We start from the raw sequence: 21,063 nt of genomic DNA, 5'->3' as shown, positions 1-21,063 counted from the left end.
CTCAAGCGATCGTGGAAAACGTGCAAAGCTAAATGAAAAATGTTATCCACTACTTAGAAGGAAAAGAACATTAAGACTAATGTTACTTGGATTTTGCGAAAGGGTCGAGCTCAAAGGGTAGTTTTGGACGATCTTTATTAACGATCTCCCGGGTGAAACTGCAGCCGGGATGAGGGCAGCGATAAAAACGTCAGCTCCGTCAGCGATTATCTGTGAATGACTGGTCATAGGGAAATAACATCAACTTCAACACCTAGAAATGCACAACGCTTACTGTGACGCGAATGAAAACTCCCTTGATTTACGAATACATCCCAAACAACACACAACTTGTGCGAGTGTCCGCGGAAAACGATCTAGGAGTTACAATTACGGGTACGTTGTCTTGGTACTCTCATATATACACCATCACCGCCAGAGACAACAGGCTCCTTGGGCTCCTAAAGCGGACATGTCCATTACTAACTGACGTGTCTACCCGGCGCGCGCCATCCTTATCGCTAGTCAAGTCATAACTCTGCTGCGCTACTCAAGTCTGGTCGCCCGCTCAGGTTTCCCTGAAGGCACAAGTCGAGCGAGTGCAGCGGCGCGCTACCAAATGGATCTTACAAACCAGGATTGGCGAGATGTCCTGCAGAGACAGACTTATTACCCTGGACTTACTCCCTCTTACCTACGACAGAGAACTGAAAGACTTGATATTCTTTTATAAGTGCTTATTTAATCATATTCACCTTGATGTATGCATTTGCTTCAATTCCTGCCATTTGAATTAACAACTTTTTTAACAACTTTATTTGGTTTATAACATAGTACTAACTACACCTCTAGCTTGTAGCACGAGCAAGTTCTAACTAGTGTCTACGTGCAGGGCTAGTCAATGTCAATTTCTCAGGCAGTCAAAAAGTGTTTGTTTGACGAAAAGCTGGAAGGAGAGCGGACTCGAAAAACTAGAAGAAAAATTAAAGGAGTTGCTGTTTAATTAAAATTAAATTAAAGGAGTTGCTTAGTCTACTACGGCCGTGAGAAATAAAGTTTGTGAAACTACGTACCTGTTCTTTCGAATTTCACAAATTGCCTTTATCACGTGTTTATTTCTTTGATAACACACTTTTACAAAGAGTGAAAGAGAGAATGCCGTCAATGAGGGAATCATTGGTATACGAGTAATTAAAAAAACTATTGTGGTCAGTTAAACATGTAACAAGTTGTACTTATTCTGCAGCAATCCAATATGAACGAGTTCGCGTACGATTAGTTACACCTTTTCCAACATAAACATGAAATGCACACCGTGCATAGTCGTACAAAATCTAGGTAATCACTCAGTTTTGACACAAAGCTGTATTTACTTAGTAATTTCTCTGTGGCCTAATACAGTGTGAATAAGAAATCGTGAATCACTAGTCATCTTTTCTCGCGTTTTTCATCCATTAAAGAGAAAGCTCAAAAGTCTGATTGGACATGAGATCTAACGGGTAACTTTTTGAACTTTTTGAAGAACATTCTTTTATCATTAAGAGCGGAATTAAAAGGTAGCAGAAGTGAAGCCTTCAAAAAATTCACTGGACAGGATAGCCCTACCTTATGTGTATTTTACAAATCAATGCCTCTTAGATGCGCTATTTTAGCTGCAATCTGTGCTGTAGACTTCGCAGCTATGTTTAAAGACATTTCCATAACAGCAGGAGACTTAGACTGAGGAGGGGGGACGGAAGCCAAACCCCAGATCAAAACTTAGCACATTTTTCTCCAATTCCGATATTTATCACTTATACTTGAAATTACTTTGCGAGTATTGGGAAAACTGTGAGTTTGAAATATTTTCAAATTGCGCCGGTAAGTATTAAAAGTGTGACGTCCCAACAAGCTGTGTTTACATACTCTCATCTAAACTAGCCAGTTGACCTATGAGAGCGTGCGAACTATCTCCATTATTTTATAACCATCACTAGTTACAAAAGTGTGACGTGCAAAACCGAATTACAGTCACTTGGCTTTTTTAGTAGTTTTGGCTTTGATCATGCAAATCACACCTGCTAGAAAATGAAAAGTTCACGAAGACAATGAGTCCATTATCACGCAAAGATAGCTTAGCGTTAAAAAAAAATTAACTTAGGTTGTACTGTGGCCGATCTTGTGATGAAAATCAAACCTTTCAAAGGGGTAAACACTGAAACCTGACATTTCCTGTTGAAAAAAGAATAACACTTTTCATTTTTCATGTTCAATTACATCATGAGTGATAAAAGTGTGACGTACGAAACCAAAATACTGTGTACTTATTGATGGAGTGGTAGGGGCGCAGCGAGGTCCTTTCTTCATGACCCTGAGCTTAATATTTTCCCCACTGGCCCCACCAAATTCTGTCAATAAGCATTTTATCATATGACCACTAACTGTTAAAAATTTCAACCTAAATGGAACGCGATAGACGGGCATACGGGCACACAAGAAGTATGCAATTTAAAACTTTTCCCTTTATTTCGATAAGCCCAGAATAACCTAAACACACGTGATCTGGATACCTAAAACACTGTGACAGCGGAAGTTAGGAAGGTTGGGAAAAGTAATTCGTTATTTTTGTTGTTTCATTTTGAAAGCATCAGCCACACTGTCAACATCTTGGTAAGTGCGATTGAAAATCTTTCCTAGTCACTCGGTTTTTTATCAGCTTTAGTTATTTAGTAACTGTAGAGAGGTAAGGCACTTATGGCAAAGCCCAGTACCTACTTTTTTTATCTTTATGTTTGCGATACGTCACGTTTCGAGTGTTAGCCCTTCGTTAAAGCGGTTGATGGCGCGATTGAATAGTCACCACGGCGAAATAAATTGGTTTTACGGCAACTTTTTCAATTCTCTGTGGCTTTATACCGTATGATTTATCCTCATTAACTAAAATAAGGTTATTGAGTATTGTACAATTTGAGAAATTGATGATCATAAAACTGGACTGTCCCACGTTGATATAGGAAATCCGTAGTGCTTTATTACGTGGTTTTCCGGTGGCTACGATCTCCACTAGCTATTAACTTGACACTTTTTAGGAGTGTTTAACGATCGATTCCAAGATTGCGGTAGACTCCAATTGAATCCCCGTTTTCTACTTGTACACAAATGTTTCATGGTCGAGATACTATTCGCTTAAGTTTTTAGATACTAGCGGCGGGTTCTACGGTACATATGTTTCTAAACGCCGTAATCCCTTTCTTTTTTCTGTCTGTTTAAGCGCCAGTCTCGCATAAGAAGATAAGTCATGACGCTGCGCACTCATGAAGAGAGATGTTTTAATTTTCTCAGAGAAACTTAAACTTTCTTAAATTCACTGTTATTGCATACAGAGTATAAGCGTACTTTTGCGTTGAACGGATGCTTCATATCCTCACCGTAAAATCGCTTTCTTCAAACCTTTATGGTTTCATACAATATATTTCAACCTCATTATAACTAAGATTGTTCGGCATTGTTTAGTTTGAGAAACTGATGGTTTCCACAATCACGTGATCAAAAACTAAATTCAATCCTATATTAAGGCATAGTTATAATGCAGAATGTCTTTCACCGATGTCAGCAGTGGCGGCCCAAGCTCACATCTCGAGGAAACGCAAACGATTAATTCATGAAAGCGTCACGCGTTGTGTGACTCGGTACTAAGTTACGAGAGTTGAACATGTTATAAACAGAGGAAGATGTTTCATTTTTGGACCTAAAATCCGTCATTAGTCAGAAAAGTGTGACGAGCTCAACCGAAATACAGTCACTCAGTTTTTTTTAGCAATTCTGGCTTCGATCATGCAAATCACACCCGCTAGAAAATTAAAAGTTCACGAAGACAATAAATCGATTGTCACGCGAAGATAGGTTACCGTTTAAAGAAAGAAACTTAGGTTGTACTGTGATCAATCTTGTGATGTAAATGAAAGCTTTAAAAGAATCAACACTTAAGCTTGTCGTTCCCCATGAAAAATAGAATAACACTCCTCATTTTTCATGTTCAATTACATCATTAGGGATAAAAGTGTGACATACAAACCCAAATACTGTGTACCTATTGATTGGGAGGTAGGAGGGTAGCGAGGTCCTTGCTTCGTGACCGAGAGCCTAATATTTTCCCGTCCGGCCCAACAAAACTCAGTCAATAAACATTTTATCATATGACCACTAACTGTTGAAAATTTCGACCTAAATAGGACGCGATAGACGGGCATACGAGCACAAATTTTTTTTTTTTGTCTAGCGGCGAATTCTACAGTACATATTTTTCTAAACGCCGTAATCCTTTTTTTTCTCTGTTTAAGCGCCAGAGTCTCGGGTAAGAAGATAAGTCATGACGTTGCGCGCTCACGAAGAGGACTGTTTTAATCTCTTGATAGAAATTAAGACTTTCTTAAATTCAGTGTTACTGCATACATAGTAAAGGCGTACTTTTCCGTTGATCAGATGCTTCATATCTCTACCGTTAAATGGCTTTCTTAAAACCGTTAAGGTTTTATATAATATATTTCAACCTCATTATAACTAAGATTGTTCAGTATCGTTTAGTTCGAGAAACTGATGGTTTCCACAATCACGTGATCAAAAACTAAAATCAATCCTATATCAAGACATATTTATAATGCAGAATGTCCTTTACTGATGTCAGCAGAGGCGGCCCAAGCTCACGTCTAGAGAAAAAGCAAACGATTAATTCATGAAAGCGTCACGCATTGTGTGACTCAGTAGTCACTCACAAGAAATGAACACGTCCTATAGAATTGTATGGGGAACCAAATATGGTCGATTTGAAGTAGTAAAAGTGTGACGTGCAAAACCGAAATAGATTCACTGCGGAGTAAACTGCTGATCGGTTTTCCATACCAGTTCATGAAAAGTTGATTATCTCTCACAGCAAGCTTACCGTTTAAAGAAAGAAGCTTTGGTTCTATTGGTATCGATCTTGTAATGAAATTTTAATTTTGGAAATGGATGGACACAGAAGCTTGACGTTTCCTGTGAAAAAAGAATGAAATAAGTTATTTTATACATATGTTCAATCCAGCAGTGGTTATAAAGTGTGACGTACGAAACCGAAATTCATTCGTTTGAGATGGAACACTTAAATCTTCGGAGTAAATGTTGATTCGCCCTCCAGATCCCCCTCTCATTAATTCGCCATTAGTATTCGAATTCCGTTTTGAATTTTCGAAAGTCGCATGAAAACTGGGGAGTTTAACTCTCACTATCTTCTGCAAGGTTAGAGATATATTTATGATTTGTACTAACACTTTGTGAAATGAGAATCACTAGTTCACGTCTCGTACATAATGAATCACTTCAGGAAAAAAAAAAACATACCATTTTGATCTTTTTCTCGATCGTATTTGATAATTTATCAGTTCCTATTCTCAGAAATTTTGTTAAATACTTTTAATCACAGTTTTCATTTTTCCTAATCACAAATTGGCAGTAACAGTGTTAATAATAATAATAATTAATAAGATTAACCGTGAGGCGTAAAACGGCCAAAAAAATTAGCAGTTAAACACTTTTCTGGTAAAAATTTATGGAACGAGTTGTTAAACATTTCTGGTAACAACTCATGGAATGATGTTAACCGTTACGCGTAAAATGGCCAAACTTTTAACCGTTAGCCGTAAAAGCCATCACCCCGAAAACGAAATTTCTCCGCATTTCGAGAAATCAGGTAATGTTGACATCAATACTAAATTAAACGGGAAGCAAGCTTGTCAAGCTGGCAATTGTTTGTTATTTTTTAAAGACATGGAAGAACCTAAGCCATATATAATTTTTATCATTCAAATGATTGCTGGGTGTTATTGCCCTCTAGTTGCAAGTTTCTTGCGATTGTCTGAGGAAAAGAGGAAACAAAAAGGTTGAAAAGCACTATTGCCATTGGGAGTTTTCAGGAAAGTCCTTTCCGGATGTGCGGATCCTACAACGTAACTGTTGTCCAGTCCATTTCCCCCACCTCTCTTCCCTTCTCAAAAGAAATATGAAGGACTATTAAGTATAACTATTGATTATTACTGAAAGTCAAGCTACCTCCTCATTTACTTGTTGCCATATTTCAGTCATTGGATTAACACCTTCAAAGGTAAGACCAGTGTTGTGGTTATGTTCAAGCAAATTACCGATCCACTCCGTCCGTTTTCTTTTTTTTTTTTTAATCAATTATCTCAGTTGCTATTTTTGTCTTCGATCATGCAAATCACACCCTCAAGAAAATGAAAAGTTCACGTGTACAATGGGTCAGTTTTTACGCACAGATAGCTTACTGTTTAAAGACAGAAGCTTTAGTTGTACGCTCAATCTTATCGATCTCGTGATGCAAATCCTAACGAACTAAAAGAGACGAACACTGAAGCCTGGCGTTTTCCAATAAACAAAGTAAGATGTGTCATTTTTGGATGCTCAAATCCATCATTAGTTAGAAAAGTGTGACGTGCCAAACCAAAATACAGTCACTAAGTTTTTTTAGTATTTTTGGCTTCGATTATGCAAATCACACCCGCTAGAAAATGAAAAGTTCACGAAGACAATGAGTCCATTATCACGCAAAGATAGCTTAGCGTTAAAAAAGAAACTTAGGATCGATCTTGTGATGAAGGGGTAAACACTAAAGCCCGACATTTCCTATTAAAAAAAGAATAACGCCTTTCATTTTCCCCCTTCAATTACATCGTGTGTGATAAAAGTTGGACGTACAAAATCGAAATACTGTGTTCTTATCAACTGAGTGGTAGGGCCGGAAGGAAAATTATTTGGCTCGGGGTCATGACTTATGGACCGAGCGCAGCGAGGCTCAAGCTTCATCACCCAGAGCCAAATATTTTCTCCATTGGCCCCACTAAATTCGGTCAATAAGCATTTTATCATATGACCACTGACCATTTTCAACGTTAATGGGAAGCGATAGACGGACATGCGAACGCACAAAAAATATGCAATTTTATTTCGAGTAGCCTAGAGCGGGAGGGGAATAACCGAAAACACACGTGATCTAGATACCTAAAACGCCGTGACCGGCGGAAGTTCGGAAGGTTGAGAAAAGTGCGGAGTGTAATTCATTATTTTTGTTGTTTCATTTTGAAAGCATCAGCCACATTGTCAACATCTTGGTAAGTGCGATTGAAAATCTTTCCTATTCACTCGGTTTTTATCAGCCTTAGTCATTTAGTAACTGTAGAGAGGTAAGGCTCTCATGGCAAAGCCCAGTAGCTGCTTTTTCGAGCTTTGTTTTTGCAATATGTAGTTATGTCTCGTTTCAAGCGTTAGCCCTTCATTTAAGCGGTTGATGGCGCCATTGAATCGCCACCACAGTGAAATAAATTCGTTATCCAGCGGTCTTCTCAAATCTCTGTAGCTTTATACCGTTTAATTTATCCTCATGAACTAATGTTATTGAGTATCGTTCAATTTGAGAAATTGATGATCATAAAACTAAAATCAGACCTTTATTTATGTTGTGGACTGTCCCTCGCTGAAGGAAATCCGAAATACCTGCGAGTTAACGAATTTGATGTACTTCAACACGGAAGCTGAGTCAGTTCAGTAGTAAACTTGGTCTGCTGTCATTTCCAATTCTTCTCGAATAATTCTGGAGAGCCTTACGCAGATAACACTGACTGTCAGTTCCAATATTGGAATTAAAATTTCAAGTATGGGACTTTCTTCTTCCATGACAAATGCACAGTGAACTTGGTTAATGACATTTTTCAAACGGAAGTAAACGACGGCTGAAATTCATTATCATGGCCAATTTACATTGTTAACTCAGTTGGTAAAGCCAAATAGTTTTTTAATACCCCACCAAAGTTTCTTCAAATACTTACCCCGTTGTTTATAGAAACTATGCATGTGGAAAGTTCTCATTGCAAAAGTTAAGATAAAGTCTGTCAGTTTTTTTTATCTTTGTCCAATGACTTTAAAGTCATGTAATGTTCTGCAAAAATCCCAACTTGAGGAAAAAGAAAGGTGATCAACCGACTTCGTCACTTTTTTGTTTTTTTTTGTTTTTAAGTGGATATTGTGAATTCTAACACTTTCAGCTTGTTACAAATAGTTTCCGGGTGTAATCGACCCAGCCCGTTTTTGTAACTTAACATGTGTGTTCCTGTTTAAAGTGACTCGTTATTAATCAAGATTATCGACCATTTAGTATTGTGTTACTAAAAATAATGTTTCCCTGATAACAGGTGAGGATTGCAATGGAAACCTAACAGCAGAAGCCATGACACCTTTCATGAGCCTCGCCTTATTTGTTGCCCTATTCTTGCTCAACTCAGATCGCATTCAGAAAGCCATTGAGATATGCAACGAATGTTTGATTTTGCTAAATGGCACCGATCAAAACAGCAAAGACCAATTTGATTCAGCACGGCTACAATTTTACAGCGACATCTATACCGTTCTTTTCAGCGCTTATCGTCATATCTCTGACTACAAAAGTGCGAAAAGATACGGAAGGAAACTGTTTGACTTATACAGAGGGTATGGAATTATGCTTTATAAACTTGGCGAAAGCCTAAAAGCAAAGGAATATTTTGAAAGGGCCCTTGACATAGCAACCAAAATTGGCGACAGAGAAGGGGAAGCATCATGTTATGGAAACCTAGGTACTGTGTTTAAGTCGCTTGGCCAATACGACAAGGCTGAAGAGTATCTCCACAAAGCGCTTGTCATCACGACTGAAATTGGCGACAAAGGAGGGGAAGCATCATGTTATGGAAACCTAGGTACTGTGTTTACGTCGCTTGGCCAATACGACAAGGCTGAAGAGTATCTCCACAAAGCGCTTGTCATCAAAACTGAAATTGGCGACAAAGGAGGGGAAGCATCATGTTATGGAAACCTAGGTACTGTGTTTAAGTCGCTTGGCCAATACGACAAGGCTGAAGAGTATCTCCACAAAGCGCTTGTCATCAGAACTGAAATTGGCGACAGAGAAGGGGAGGCAACTGACTACGGAAACCTAGGTACTGTGTTTAAGTCGCTTGGCCGATACGACAAGGCTGAAGAGTATCTCCACAAAGCGCTTGTCATCACAACTGAAACTGGGGACAGAGAAGGGGAAGCATCATGTTATGGAAACCTAGGTACTGTGTTTACGTCGCTTGGCCAATACGACAAGGCTGAAGAGTATCTCCAAAAAGCGCTTCTCATCAGAACTGAAATTGGCGACAGAGAAGGGGAGGCAACTGCCTACGGAAACCTAGGTACTGTGTTTAAGTCGCTTGGCCAATACGACAAGGCTGAAGAGTATCTCCACAAAGCGCTTGTCATCACAACTGAAATTGGCAACAGAGAAGGGGAAGCATCATGTTATGGAAACCTAGGTACTGTGTTTACGTCGCTTGGCCAATACGACAAGGCTGAAGAGTATCTCCACAAAGCGCTTGTCATCACAACTGAAATTGGCGACAAAGGAGGGGAAGCATCATGTTATGGAAACCTAGGTACTGTGTTTACGTCGCTTGGCCAATACGACAAGGCTGAAGAGTATCTCCACAAAGCGCTTGTCATCAGAACTGAAATTGGCGACAGAGAAGGGGAGGCAACTGACTATGGAAACCTAGGTACTGTGTTTAAGTCGCTTGGCCAATACGACAAGGCTGAAGAGTATCTCCACAAAGCGCTTGTCATCACAACTGAAATTGGCGACAGAGGAGGGGAAGCATCATGTTATGGAAACCTAGGTACTGTGTTTACGTCGCTTGGCCAATACGACAAGGCTGAAGAGTATCTCCACAAAGCGCTTGTCATCACAACTGAAATTGGCGACAGAGGAGGGGAAGCATCATGTTATGGAAACCTAGGTACTGTGTTTACGTCGCTTGGCCAATACGACAAGGCTGAAGAGTATCTCCACAAAGCGCTTGTCATAGGAACTAAAATTGGCGACAAAGGAGGGGAAGCATCATGTTATGGAAACCTAGGTACTGTGTTTAAGTCGCTTGGCCAATACGAGAAGGCTGAAGAGTATCTCCACAAAGCGCTTGTCATCAAAACTGAAATTGGCGACAAAAGAGGGGAAGCATCATGTTATGGAAACCTAGGTACTGTGTTTAAGTCGCTTGGCCAATACGACAAGGCTGAAGAGTATCTCCACAAAGCGCTTGTCATCAGAACTGAAATTGGCGACAGAGAAGGGGAGGCAACTGACTACGGAAACCTAGGTACTGTGTTTAAGTCGCTTGGCCGATACGACAAGGCTGAAGAGTATCTCCACAAAGCGCTTGTCATCACAACTGAAACTGGGGACAGAGAAGGGGAAGCATCATGTTATGGAAACCTAGGTACTGTGTTTACGTCGCTTGGCCAATACGACAAGGCTGAAGAGTATCTCCAAAAAGCGCTTCTCATCAGAACTGAAATTGGCGACAGAGAAGGGGAGGCAACTGCCTACGGAAACCTAGGTACTGTGTTTAAGTCGCTTGGCCAATACGACAAGGCTGAAGAGTATCTCCACAAAGCGCTTGTCATCACAACTGAAATTGGCAACAGAGAAGGGGAAGCATCATGTTATGGAAACCTAGGTACTGTGTTTACGTCGCTTGGCCAATACGACAAGGCTGAAGAGTATCTCCACAAAGCGCTTGTCATCACAACTGAAATTGGCGACAAAGGAGGGGAAGCATCATGTTATGGAAACCTAGGTACTGTGTTTACGTCGCTTGGCCAATACGACAAGGCTGAAGAGTATCTCCACAAAGCGCTTGTCATCAGAACTGAAATTGGCGACAGAGAAGGGGAGGCAACTGACTATGGAAACCTAGGTACTGTGTTTAAGTCGCTTGGCCAATACGACAAGGCTGAAGAGTATCTCCACAAAGCGCTTGTCATCACCACTGAAATTGGCGACAGAGGAGGGGAAGCATCATGTTATGGAAACCTAGGTACTGTGTTTACGTCGCTTGGCCAATACGACAAGGCTGATGAGTATCTCCACAAAGCGCTTGTCATCACAACTGAAATTGGCGACAGAGGAGGGGAAGCATCATGTTATGGAAACCTAGGTACTGTGTTTACGTCGCTTGGCCGATACGACAAGGCTGAAGAGTATCTCCACAAAGCGCTTGTCATAGGAACTGAAATTGGCGACAAAGGAGGGGAAGCATCATGTTATGGAAACCTAGGTACTGTGTTTAAGTCGCTTGGCCAATACGACAAGGTTGAAGAGTATCTCCACAAAGCGCTTGTCATCACAACTGAAATTGGCGACAGAGGAGGGGAAGCATCATGTTATGGAAACCTAGGTACTGTGTTTACGTCGCTTGGCCAATACGACAAGGCTGAAGAGTATCTCCACAAAGCGCTTGTCATCAGAACTGAAATTGGCGACAAAGGAGGGGAAGCATCATGTTATGGAAACCTAGGTACTGTGTTTAAGTCGCTTGGCCAATACGACAAGGCTGAAGAGTATCTCCACAAAGCGCTTGTCATCAGAACTGAAATTGGCGACAAAGAAGGGGAGGCAACTGACTACGGAAACCTAAGTACTGTGTTTGATTCACTTGGCCAATACGACAAGGCTGAAGAGTATCTCCAAAAAGCGCTTGTCATCAAAACTGAAATTGGCGACAGACGAGGGGAAGCATCATGTTATGGAAACCTAGGTACTGTGTTTTCGTCGCTTGGCCAATACGACAAGGCTAAAGAGTATCTCCAAAAAGCGCTTGCCATCCAAACTAAAATTGGTGATAAGGAAGGGGAAGCAGCAGTTCTTGGAAACCTTGGAATTTTGTTTAGAACTGTTAGTGATTTTGAAGCTTCGGAAGTATACTTGGAGAAAGCTTTATTCATATCCAGGGATATTGGAGATGGAAGAAGAGAGTTTGAAATCCTCGAAGGTTACGCCGTTTTGTATTTATATCAATATAAAGTCAAAGACTCCCTGTCGTGTCTTCATCTGTGCATTGAAAAGTATGAGGAGCTGAGATATCTCTTGGGCGCCAATGATCAGTTCAAAACATCATTTCTGGAGAACACAGGAATATTTTCCTACAAGCTGCTTTGTACTTTGCTTTGTGACACCGGAAATGCTCGGGACGCTCTTTATGTTGAGGAGTTGGGTCGAGCTAGAGGCCTATTAGACTTAATGGCAGAGAAGTACTCGGTTGAAACGCACATCTCTGCTAATCCACAATCTTGGTTTGGCATTGAGAACATTTTAAGAAAGAAAAATAACTGCACTTGTCTGTACATTTCTTATTTTCAGAATCGTCTGCATTTGTGGATCTTGAAAACAAGTGGAGTCCTTCACTATAGAAGAGTATCACCAGAAGAGAATCTAGTTCAGGCTGGGTTTCCCAGAGATTTGTCTTTAAGTAAATTTTTGGCAGATTATTTGCAACCTCTCTCCCCCGGGCAAAAGAGCTCAGCAAGATTGCGACTCGTGGAGGAACACGAGGACGAGAACGAAGGAGTCGTTTCAAGTCTATCTTTGTGTTACAAAATGTTTATTGCCCCCGTTTATGATTTGCTTGAGGAGCCTGAAGTCATAATCGTCCCTGACCGCTGTTTGTACCAAGTTCCGTTTGCTGCTCTCCGTGAAAAGGAGGGGACCGAATACCTGTCGGAGACCCATAGGATCCGTCTCATTCCTTCTTTGACAACACTCAAGACCATTCAAAATAGTCCAGAGGATTATCACAGCAACACTGGTGCCTTGGTAATAGGCAATCCCAAGGTTGATTGGCTGCTGCCATTGCCAGGTGCAAGAAAGGAAGCGGAGATGGTCGGACGATTGGTGGGTGTTCCGCCTCTGGTAGACGAGAAAGCAACGAAGCAGGCGGTGCTTGAGCGGATAAGTTCAGTGAGCCTGATACATTTTGCTGCCCATTGTAACGCCGAGAGGGGAGAAATTGCCCTCTCTCCCATTCCTGCTCCTAACGGTCGAAACGCTATCCTACCACAGGAAGCTTACATGTTGACGATGGCTGATGTCTCACGAGTAAAAATCAGAGCTAAACTGGTGGTACTTAGCTGCTCTCACAGTGGAAGTGGAGAGATAAGAGCCGAGGGAGTTATAGGAATTGCCCGTGCGTTCTTAGGATCCGGTGCTCGCTCTGTGTTGGTTGCGTTGTGGACCATTTCAGACTCAGCAACAGAGCAGCTGATGAGTCGGTTCTACAAACACCTTGTTGAAGGAGAAAGTGCCGGTGAATCCCTTCATCAGGCCATAAAGTGGATGAGAAAAAACGGCTTTACCAAAGTGTCTGAGTGGGCTTCGTTTACGCTGATTGGAGATGATGTGAGGCTCGAGTTTGGCAAGCAGAGGTAAGACTCGGTGAGGACAGGTATTTCATAAATTAAAGTTAAAATTAGATGCGGAGGTGGCCTTGACTTACTGGTCGCTGACTTTCGGCGGTGATCCTTTGTCACCTTGAATATCAAATTGGTTTTATACCCTTTTTTGTTTCTTTCAAAGAGTAACAATTTATTCTTCCGGTTGGATGTAAAATATAGAATCTCGAAAGGGACTCTCTGCCAATCAGATGCAAGTGTACATTTGCCTACGTATTACGCCTGGTAGAACTGTATTTGCTTTATTTAAGAAATGTTGATAAGTTATTTATAATTGTTTTTTTTTACGTTTGTTACAGGAAAGAAGATGAGAATAGCTCGAAGGAAACAGACCTTAGAGACTTTTAGATGGATAACCAAATAGAATAAGTAGAGAAAATACTCTATCCGTTATTTCATTGTGTAATTAAGGAAAGGCCAACCTCAAATTAAGGACATTAATTTCAGTTTTTTACATTCTCTTTTCCGATCTTCTCAGAAGGAGATATTGGTTACGTATCCGAGAATAATTTTTCTGCACAAAAATTATCTTATCCGGCCGATATAATTAGCATGAAACATTATTGACTTAGGGCTCTTAAGTGAAGTGAAATCAGGAAAGTTAAAACAGTAGTTTAAGCATCAAAAACGAGCCAGTCAAGTCTCACAGGGTTTTCTCACAAAGCCTTTTGTTATAGGTTTCGTTAACAGAATCCTAAATTTTTTATGTAAAATCTTTAGGAAAAGCTTTTCTTTTGGTCAGTTCCAGTACTACTTCTGGGTGCTTAAAAGATTGGAAAAAAATTAATGGATTTCCAAATAGAACCATGGAAAAAGCTTTCAAGGTCAAGAACTTAATTAGTATCAAGTGGAAAAATGACGGCAGCAATATTTTGAAACTGGTTCAACAAGTCACGTAGGCATTGTAATGTTTGAGTTAAAGTATGTTTGCATAGTGATTTAATTGTTTTTAAGTCAGATTATTGTCAAAATGTTGTTTAGGGAATCAAAATATTCTTGTTTTTTAGCACACTTAATACAATTTTTGGCAAAGTTTCTTAAGGGATTATGTAGTAATTTCAAAGACGCTAAAATAAAAGACAGCTTGAGATAAATCTTAGAAAATATCGTGAGCGTTTGTTGTAACCAGGTTACAGAGTAAAACAGATAGCACTGTTGTTCATTGTTAAGGCGGCAAGGTGGTGGGATAAAGGATGCAAGTGGTAGGAGTGTCTGTATGCGGTCCACGCATGTGCACATGAGGAATTCTCATTCCCACCCCAACCTACACGTCCCACCCCCCTCCCTCCTCCACTTCGCTCTGCTTCAAAAAGGAAATTAAAGAGATGAATTCTTGCCGCGTTTGTTTGGAAACCTTTCCGTGAGCTATGTTTCAAACCACCGACCCCTTCGTATCGTGTATGGTCAATACAGAAGACAGTTCTCAGAGTCCTGATTAACCGACTTCGCGATGTTGAGTCAGTTGGGTGCTATAGAGACTAATCTTTACATAGAAGTAAAACATAAAATAAAAGACCCATTCAAGGTGCGTTGGCCCTGTGCGAGAAGATTTAGCAAAATTTAGAAGTCATTTTGAAATTTTGTAAGCGACTAGCTTTTGTTTCTGTTGTGGTAGAAAAAGTTTTTAAAACATTTGACAATAATTTCATGGGGCTCACCTCGCCGCATCGTTGGCAATATTCGTCAGTCAGAGTCAAGACGCGCCAAGCTAAGTGACATTGCCCTCCAGTAAAATAATTTTCCAAAAAATAAATGTGGCGAGTGTGAGGAAACGCACATTTTTTCATTACTGTGATCAAAGCGCAATGATGTACCTTATTTGATATTTACGTTATCAAACTATTGATTCTGACAGGGTGAGCATAATTTTTCTGTCGAGGTCGACGTGACTTCACATTAAAAGCGTTTTTGACGAAACAAACTGAGAAGGTAAAAAATTTTATTTATCTCCCACGCGTTTCGTGGGAGACAAATGCGGAAAGGGGGGGTGGTCCATTTCCCCCCCGGAAAAAAACACTTTTTCTCTTCACTTGCACACAATTGAACTTTCTTGTGCCTTTTAAGAAATTAAAATTTTGAAGATAAAATAGTATTTAAGAGGTAACAGATGTAACAGGTGATGTCGTTCCTTAATCTCGTACCACCGTGTAACTGATATAAAGGCTTGGCCGGCCACACAAGGCCGGGGTACGAAACAAGTTGCCCTCCTGGACGGTCGTCTCGAAACATGGTTGCGTCACCTCAAGCTTTAAGTTACGTTACCCCCAACTTGAAGTTCTTTAGTAATCGGGCAAAAATATCCGCTCGCGCAAGTCCCTAACTTAGAGCGGCTTCATCTTTGATTATAATTAAACTGAACGCTTTGATTTTAATTAGAAAAAACTGATTCTTTCATCACTCGCTCCAATCCTTCTGGAGCGCTGTAATCTTAGAAAGGATAATTCTTCGATCATCAAAGCAAATAAAGTTCGATAATCAAATAACAATAGATGTTATTTAGCACAGTCTAATAAGGGGGAATGTTTAGCTTGTACAGCGGATAGTTGTACCAATTTGTAATACTATCGTTGTTTTTCTTTGGTTCATGCGATGGAGTACTGTCGTCAGCATACAGCTTCACAGGCATTTTGGTACCATAATAGACGTTGTCTTTGAGCACGTGATGTTGAGAAAGATCGCCATTGGTCAGCCAGATACATATGTAATTAGTGGGGTCGCTTACTCCAAGGATCTCAAATACATTAGCGGAGTAAGTGATGTTCCAATCTGTTCCAATATCATGGGGCTCGTAATAATAGATACCACTTGTGAGATGACCAGGATTGGTTCGTTGCACGATGTGATTTCTGTAGATGACAACGTTCTTCAAACCATTAAAGAGACATGGATTGATTGTTCTGTGAGTATACAAAAAAATACCTGTGTCGTCGAGGTAATTACGGGCAACCAATAGATTTTTTCCATTTCGAGCTTTAATGCCCCCTGAATAATCCGCTGGCCAGCCTCTGACGTAATTACTTACAACTTCCATCATATTGAAGCCTTTGAGGTAAATCACGTGGTCTCGGAAACGGCCTGTGTTTGGGCTTCCGTTGAAGATATTTTTCACGATTCTCATCCTTTCGTCGCACTCTTCATAACAACAACTTTGAAAGAAGCCTTGATCAGATCCCAGATTGTAATGAGTCATAAGGAATTCTAATTTTTGTTTTTGATCTCGCCAGTACCATGCTGGCTCAACTTTGGTGGCTAACCAGCCTATCTTGCCTAAATTCAGCCCACATATGTTTTCTCTCACCTCTACACCCACAGTGAAGGCAAATTTTGAAGCAACTCCATACGCATTAGAATCGCGCAAAAAGATGTTTCTGTACACATTACTGTTTCTAAGGTCCATCATTTCCAACTGCTCCCTCTCAGCGTTTCTCGGAGTTGGCCTTCCGGATGAAAAGAATACACAGCTGTTTATGGTAACGTTACTCATAGCTGTTGGTCCAGGGACTTCTCGATTGACTCCACCGTCAAAATTCACACGAATTCCGTCGAAGTACACATTATTCAATGAAACCGATTTCACTGGTGAAGCATTGTAAACTTGAAAAACATAAGGAGTCGAGGACTTGATAACTGCGATACCGCTCTGTGTTCCGTGAAGTTCCACCGGGCCAGGGATGGCGATATTACTGCTTACTAGGTATTCACCTCGAGGGAAGAATACCTTATTATTTTTGGAACTTGCAGCGTGATTAACGATGGCCTGAATGGAAGACGTGTCGTCCGAGATTCCATCCCCAACAGCAGCAGTTAAGAATCTGCCAGGATGCTTCACGTTTGTCATTCCAGCGGGTATGTTCTCTGGTTCCGACGCTAAATAGTTTGGACGTAGTAGAAAAAACTCTCCATCATCGACTTCACTCGATTTCTGTTTGATAACGTATTGCCGCTCTCCCTCGCGTCCAAAAAATGTGTTCTGTGCCGTGCTTTCTCTACCAAATGCCTTTCGGGCACAACTTATCCCCATCCTTAAACAAAACAAATCAACATTGCATTAGGATTCATCGTTTGGCCAAACAAAGCAATTACCATATCTTACGCATCAACCGAACTCGGGTAAACCCAAGGATTTTTCACGAAAACAAGAGATTCGCACGGGAACCAACGGGCGTACAAATACTTTGCCGATGTTTCACTCGCCCTGAATTTAATGAAAAGGAAACAACTCTGATAACAAAAAGAGTACCGGTGAGTTAAATAGTTGCATGGAAGTTGCTAGCAAAAACAACAAAACTTTGGATCTAGCTTTCACTTGCATGTTCCAGGTTCCATAAACGGCAAATGATTTAGAGAAACCTTTAGTTACACGCCTGAAGCATTTTCTAAGAAATCGAGTGATTAAACTCTTCGGATAATCAGATTCGGAGCTGGGAAAAATTTTTGGCAAAAATTGCAATGACGTGACATATTTGTTGATTTCACAATTTTCAACAAGATTTTGGCATGCAATTGCCTTTGGCAGAAATTTATGCGCAAACCGTTTTTGGTAAGCTTAAGTACATTGAATAGCCAGCTTTAAAAATCATCGGGCAGATGTGTGATAAGACGAAACAATAGCACAAACAATAACTTTTGCGCGGCCTTTGTTTTTTAGCAGGGTAATTTAGCATTATCAACTGAGTTAGACATAGTTTGAAGCTACACTGGTTTGCAGATTTAATGAATGTAACCGAAGAAGTTACAGTTCATAGACCCAACGTTTCGACACTCCTGTCTAGTGCCTTCATCAGGGGTGATCTAAACGCTGCAACAAGAGGTCCTTTTATACGATCACTAATTAGCGGCCTTTTTTCTGACGAGGTGTAGCCACAACGTTAAAGTTGCTCAAAAACCTTTTCAGACTTTGGGGCATATTTTCGCCAAACCTAAGGATCCTGTCACGAAAGAACAACGAACCGACGCCATTTATTCTATTCCTTGCAATGACTGTGATAACGAATACATCGGACAGACCAAACGCCAGTTTGGTACACGGTTAAAAGAGCACCAAAAAGCGGTTTTTCTTTGCAAAAAGGAAAATTCAGCTTTATCGGAGCATACTTGCCTAACCAACCATACAATTGGGTGGGATAATTCTAAAATTATCACTACTAATCGGCGTTACCACCAGCGCCTTTGTTTGGAGGCTTGGCACATTAACTCCGCCCACGCTCCTTTAAATCGTGACGATGGCGGTCTGCTTCCTGACGCCTATTTACACCTCGTCAGAAAAAAGGCCGCTAATTAGTGATCGTATAAAAGGACCTCTTGTTGCAGCGTTTAGATCACCCCTGATGAAGGCACTAGACAGGAGTGTCGAAACGTTGGGTCTATGAACTGTAACTTCTTCGGTTACATTCATTAAATCTGCAAACCAGTGTAGCTTCAAACTATGTCTGATTGTCCACCTGGTTGCCGTGTGAACTTTAATATATCAACTGAGTTGTTACGTAAATTGGCCACCGTAAAGAGTTTAAAAGCTGACGTTTCGAGCGTAAGCCCTTCGTCAGAGGGATTGGAGGAACTGTGGATTGTGTATGGGTATCAAAAATGTTTGTGCAGAAAATGGAGCTACGCTATATTAGTGGGAATGTGGTGACGGGAAAACAACTTTTCAAAAAATTAGTTAAATGAAAAGCGCTCGTTGATACCGCGGGGATTAAGAGTGCCGATTCGAAAGATAAATTTGCACGAAGGGCTAACGCTCGAAATATCAGCTTTTAAACTCTTTACGGTGGCCAATTTACGTTCTCAAGTCAATTGATAATACGTAATTACCCTGTTACACTCTCCCACCGACGTAGCACACATCAGTTCTTTAGAAACTTACCCCCTTTATTCCTTTGTCTCTTAACCCAGCCCTGATAAGTTAATGAGCTATGCCATTATTCCCCGAGGGAAGTGGCACAAAATCACGACCAATTAAAACCATCTCGTGTGCGCCTCGCTGCTTCTATTACGGATCTAGAATTTTTTCGCTACTGCAAGTAAATGTCTCGAGAACAATAAGCATTTTGCATGCGCGATGGAATGTTTTCCATTTTAAATCACATCATTTCTATTGACACTCACCCAAGCTCGAAGATCACACTCACAAACAAAACCACTTCTGGTCCTCTCATCATGTGAAAGTGCTCGACAAAAGACAAACACTTTTCAGTGTTCCTAACAACACGACTTTAGACTCGTTACTTAAACTGCAAACGCGTAAGCTTGGCCTGATGGTCACTTCAAAGAGGTCTTCAAATGCAGAACAGAACAGGAACATTCCATGCTGTGATATATCTCACTGGCATGTGCAACATCTAATAGTAATGTATCGTTTCCCCAGTGTTACACACAGGCAAAGCGTACTTGGATCGGTCGCAGTAAAACGGGGAGAATTAACTCGATAAAAATCGTCTCGCTAACTGAATAGGTACTCGATTTATGATAATTACGTGAATCGTTTCAGTTAAGACTCTTTTGAGAAACAATAGTACTTGGCAGGTATTGAAGACAGGGACAATCCTGGATTTCTCCTGGGAGAGGGCGCACCACAAAGGAATACCATAATTTACGGGTGACGTAAACGAATTTTCCAAGCGAACAACGAAGAGGAGTTATGATTGGGCAATAACACAATGAGAACTACTGAGAATTCATAGAACTTTTATAACGCTTAACATAAAGTCATCACAAATGCGTTGATTAACATTTCATTTTAGCTTTATGGAGATATTCATACCAAGTTGTAAGGATTAAAATATTTGTTGCTTAGATTTGGGGCATTTTCAAAGAGAATCAGAACCTGCAACTTTCAAGAAATTTTCACCCCCGCCTCCCCTTCGGCGACGTTTTTCGCAGCTGGCTTTTTCGTACCCAGCTGCTTATTGCCTCGGCCACAATTTTTTCCCATAACTTAGCCACCCCAGACAATTAGCGGCATAAGTAATGAACGAGGATGGTTTGCTATTCATGTTTGATCTCTCATCAATGTCTTTGACACCTCGGAAATACAACACTGATACAAGATTTAGCGGTTATCGTAGGTCATGAATCACTCATATAATACGGGAAAACTGTATCGAGCCCATATCAGGTCTTACAAGTACATATCACGTAAGAAAGAACGAGAGTGTGAACGCCGGACGACATGAGCAAATCATAAATCACGCATTCCTTCCGGTGGTAACCGAAATATCGAGAAAAAGTTGTCCAAGAGTAAAAGGATAATAAAAATGATTTAAAAAACAGGTTTTGAGAGTGGTAAAAGAAAGAGTAATCAAATTTCCTTTCGTCTAGGGGACTTGGCAAACTATGCGAGGCCGGGGATATTTTCTGTACGCTTGAGAGTTGGCTCGTTTGGAAAGTTATCCAGCCCCTCCGAGCTTTGGTGGCAGTGATCGTCAATTACCCATAAAAACATCTAAAGCGATTCGATTCAAGCCAAGCTTAAGTCGATTCGATACTTATCGACAAAGTCGATAAGATACGCGCAGAACCATCGATTTGACACAACTCAAGTCATTTCGATACAAAGTAAGGGATAAATTTGGAGGTTTTCATTCGTCCACGGTGAATGAGACCAAACTGAGTGAAACGCACAGCACGTGCCATGCGGAAAATTCTCGTTCGACCCATGGTATCGAGGTATAAGCTGGTTTAAAGTTGATTGGCTTTGAAATATTTGAAAGAAAGCGCCAGTGGCTGAAGGCACCAAAGATGTTTGTGAAATAACCTAAA

General features: G+C 40.7%; 2 protein-coding genes and 1 long non-coding RNA gene across 3 annotated transcripts; 1 reads left to right on the top strand and 2 right to left on the bottom strand.

The window, feature by feature from the left end:
• Positions 1-4,439: 4,439 nt before the first annotated feature.
• On the bottom strand, positions 4,440-6,140 carry LOC136278893 (uncharacterized). Its single transcript, XR_010716616.1, has 3 exons — positions 6,043-6,140; positions 4,898-4,989; positions 4,440-4,664 (listed from the first exon to the last, which is right to left on the bottom strand). It is a non-coding gene; the product is annotated as an uncharacterized lncRNA (long non-coding RNA).
• Positions 6,141-11,101: 4,961 nt separating this feature from the next.
• On the top strand, positions 11,102-14,280 carry LOC131796066 (tetratricopeptide repeat protein 28-like). Its single transcript, XM_066162526.1, has 2 exons — positions 11,102-13,278; positions 13,605-14,280. The coding sequence occupies exons 1-2, from the start codon at positions 12,098-12,100 to the stop codon at positions 13,651-13,653; spliced, it is 1,230 nt and encodes a 409-aa protein (XP_066018623.1). The 5' UTR covers positions 11,102-12,097; the 3' UTR covers positions 13,654-14,280.
• Positions 14,281-15,811: 1,531 nt separating this feature from the next.
• LOC131796064 (uncharacterized) lies at positions 15,812-19,460 on the bottom strand. Its single transcript, XM_066162081.1, has 2 exons — positions 19,411-19,460; positions 15,812-17,327 (listed from the first exon to the last, which is right to left on the bottom strand). Exons 1-2 carry the CDS (start codon positions 19,458-19,460, stop codon positions 15,812-15,814), a joined length of 1,566 nt encoding a protein of 521 aa, XP_066018178.1.
• Between the last annotated feature and the right edge of the window lie 1,603 nt (positions 19,461-21,063).

This window comes from Pocillopora verrucosa, chromosome 2, assembly GCF_036669915.1.
Source record: "Pocillopora verrucosa isolate sample1 chromosome 2, ASM3666991v2, whole genome shotgun sequence".
Lineage (NCBI taxonomy): Eukaryota > Metazoa > Cnidaria > Anthozoa > Scleractinia > Pocilloporidae > Pocillopora > Pocillopora verrucosa.
The sequence above is the reverse complement of the archived record's forward strand: the minus strand, read 5'-3'. Positions and strand labels throughout refer to the sequence as shown.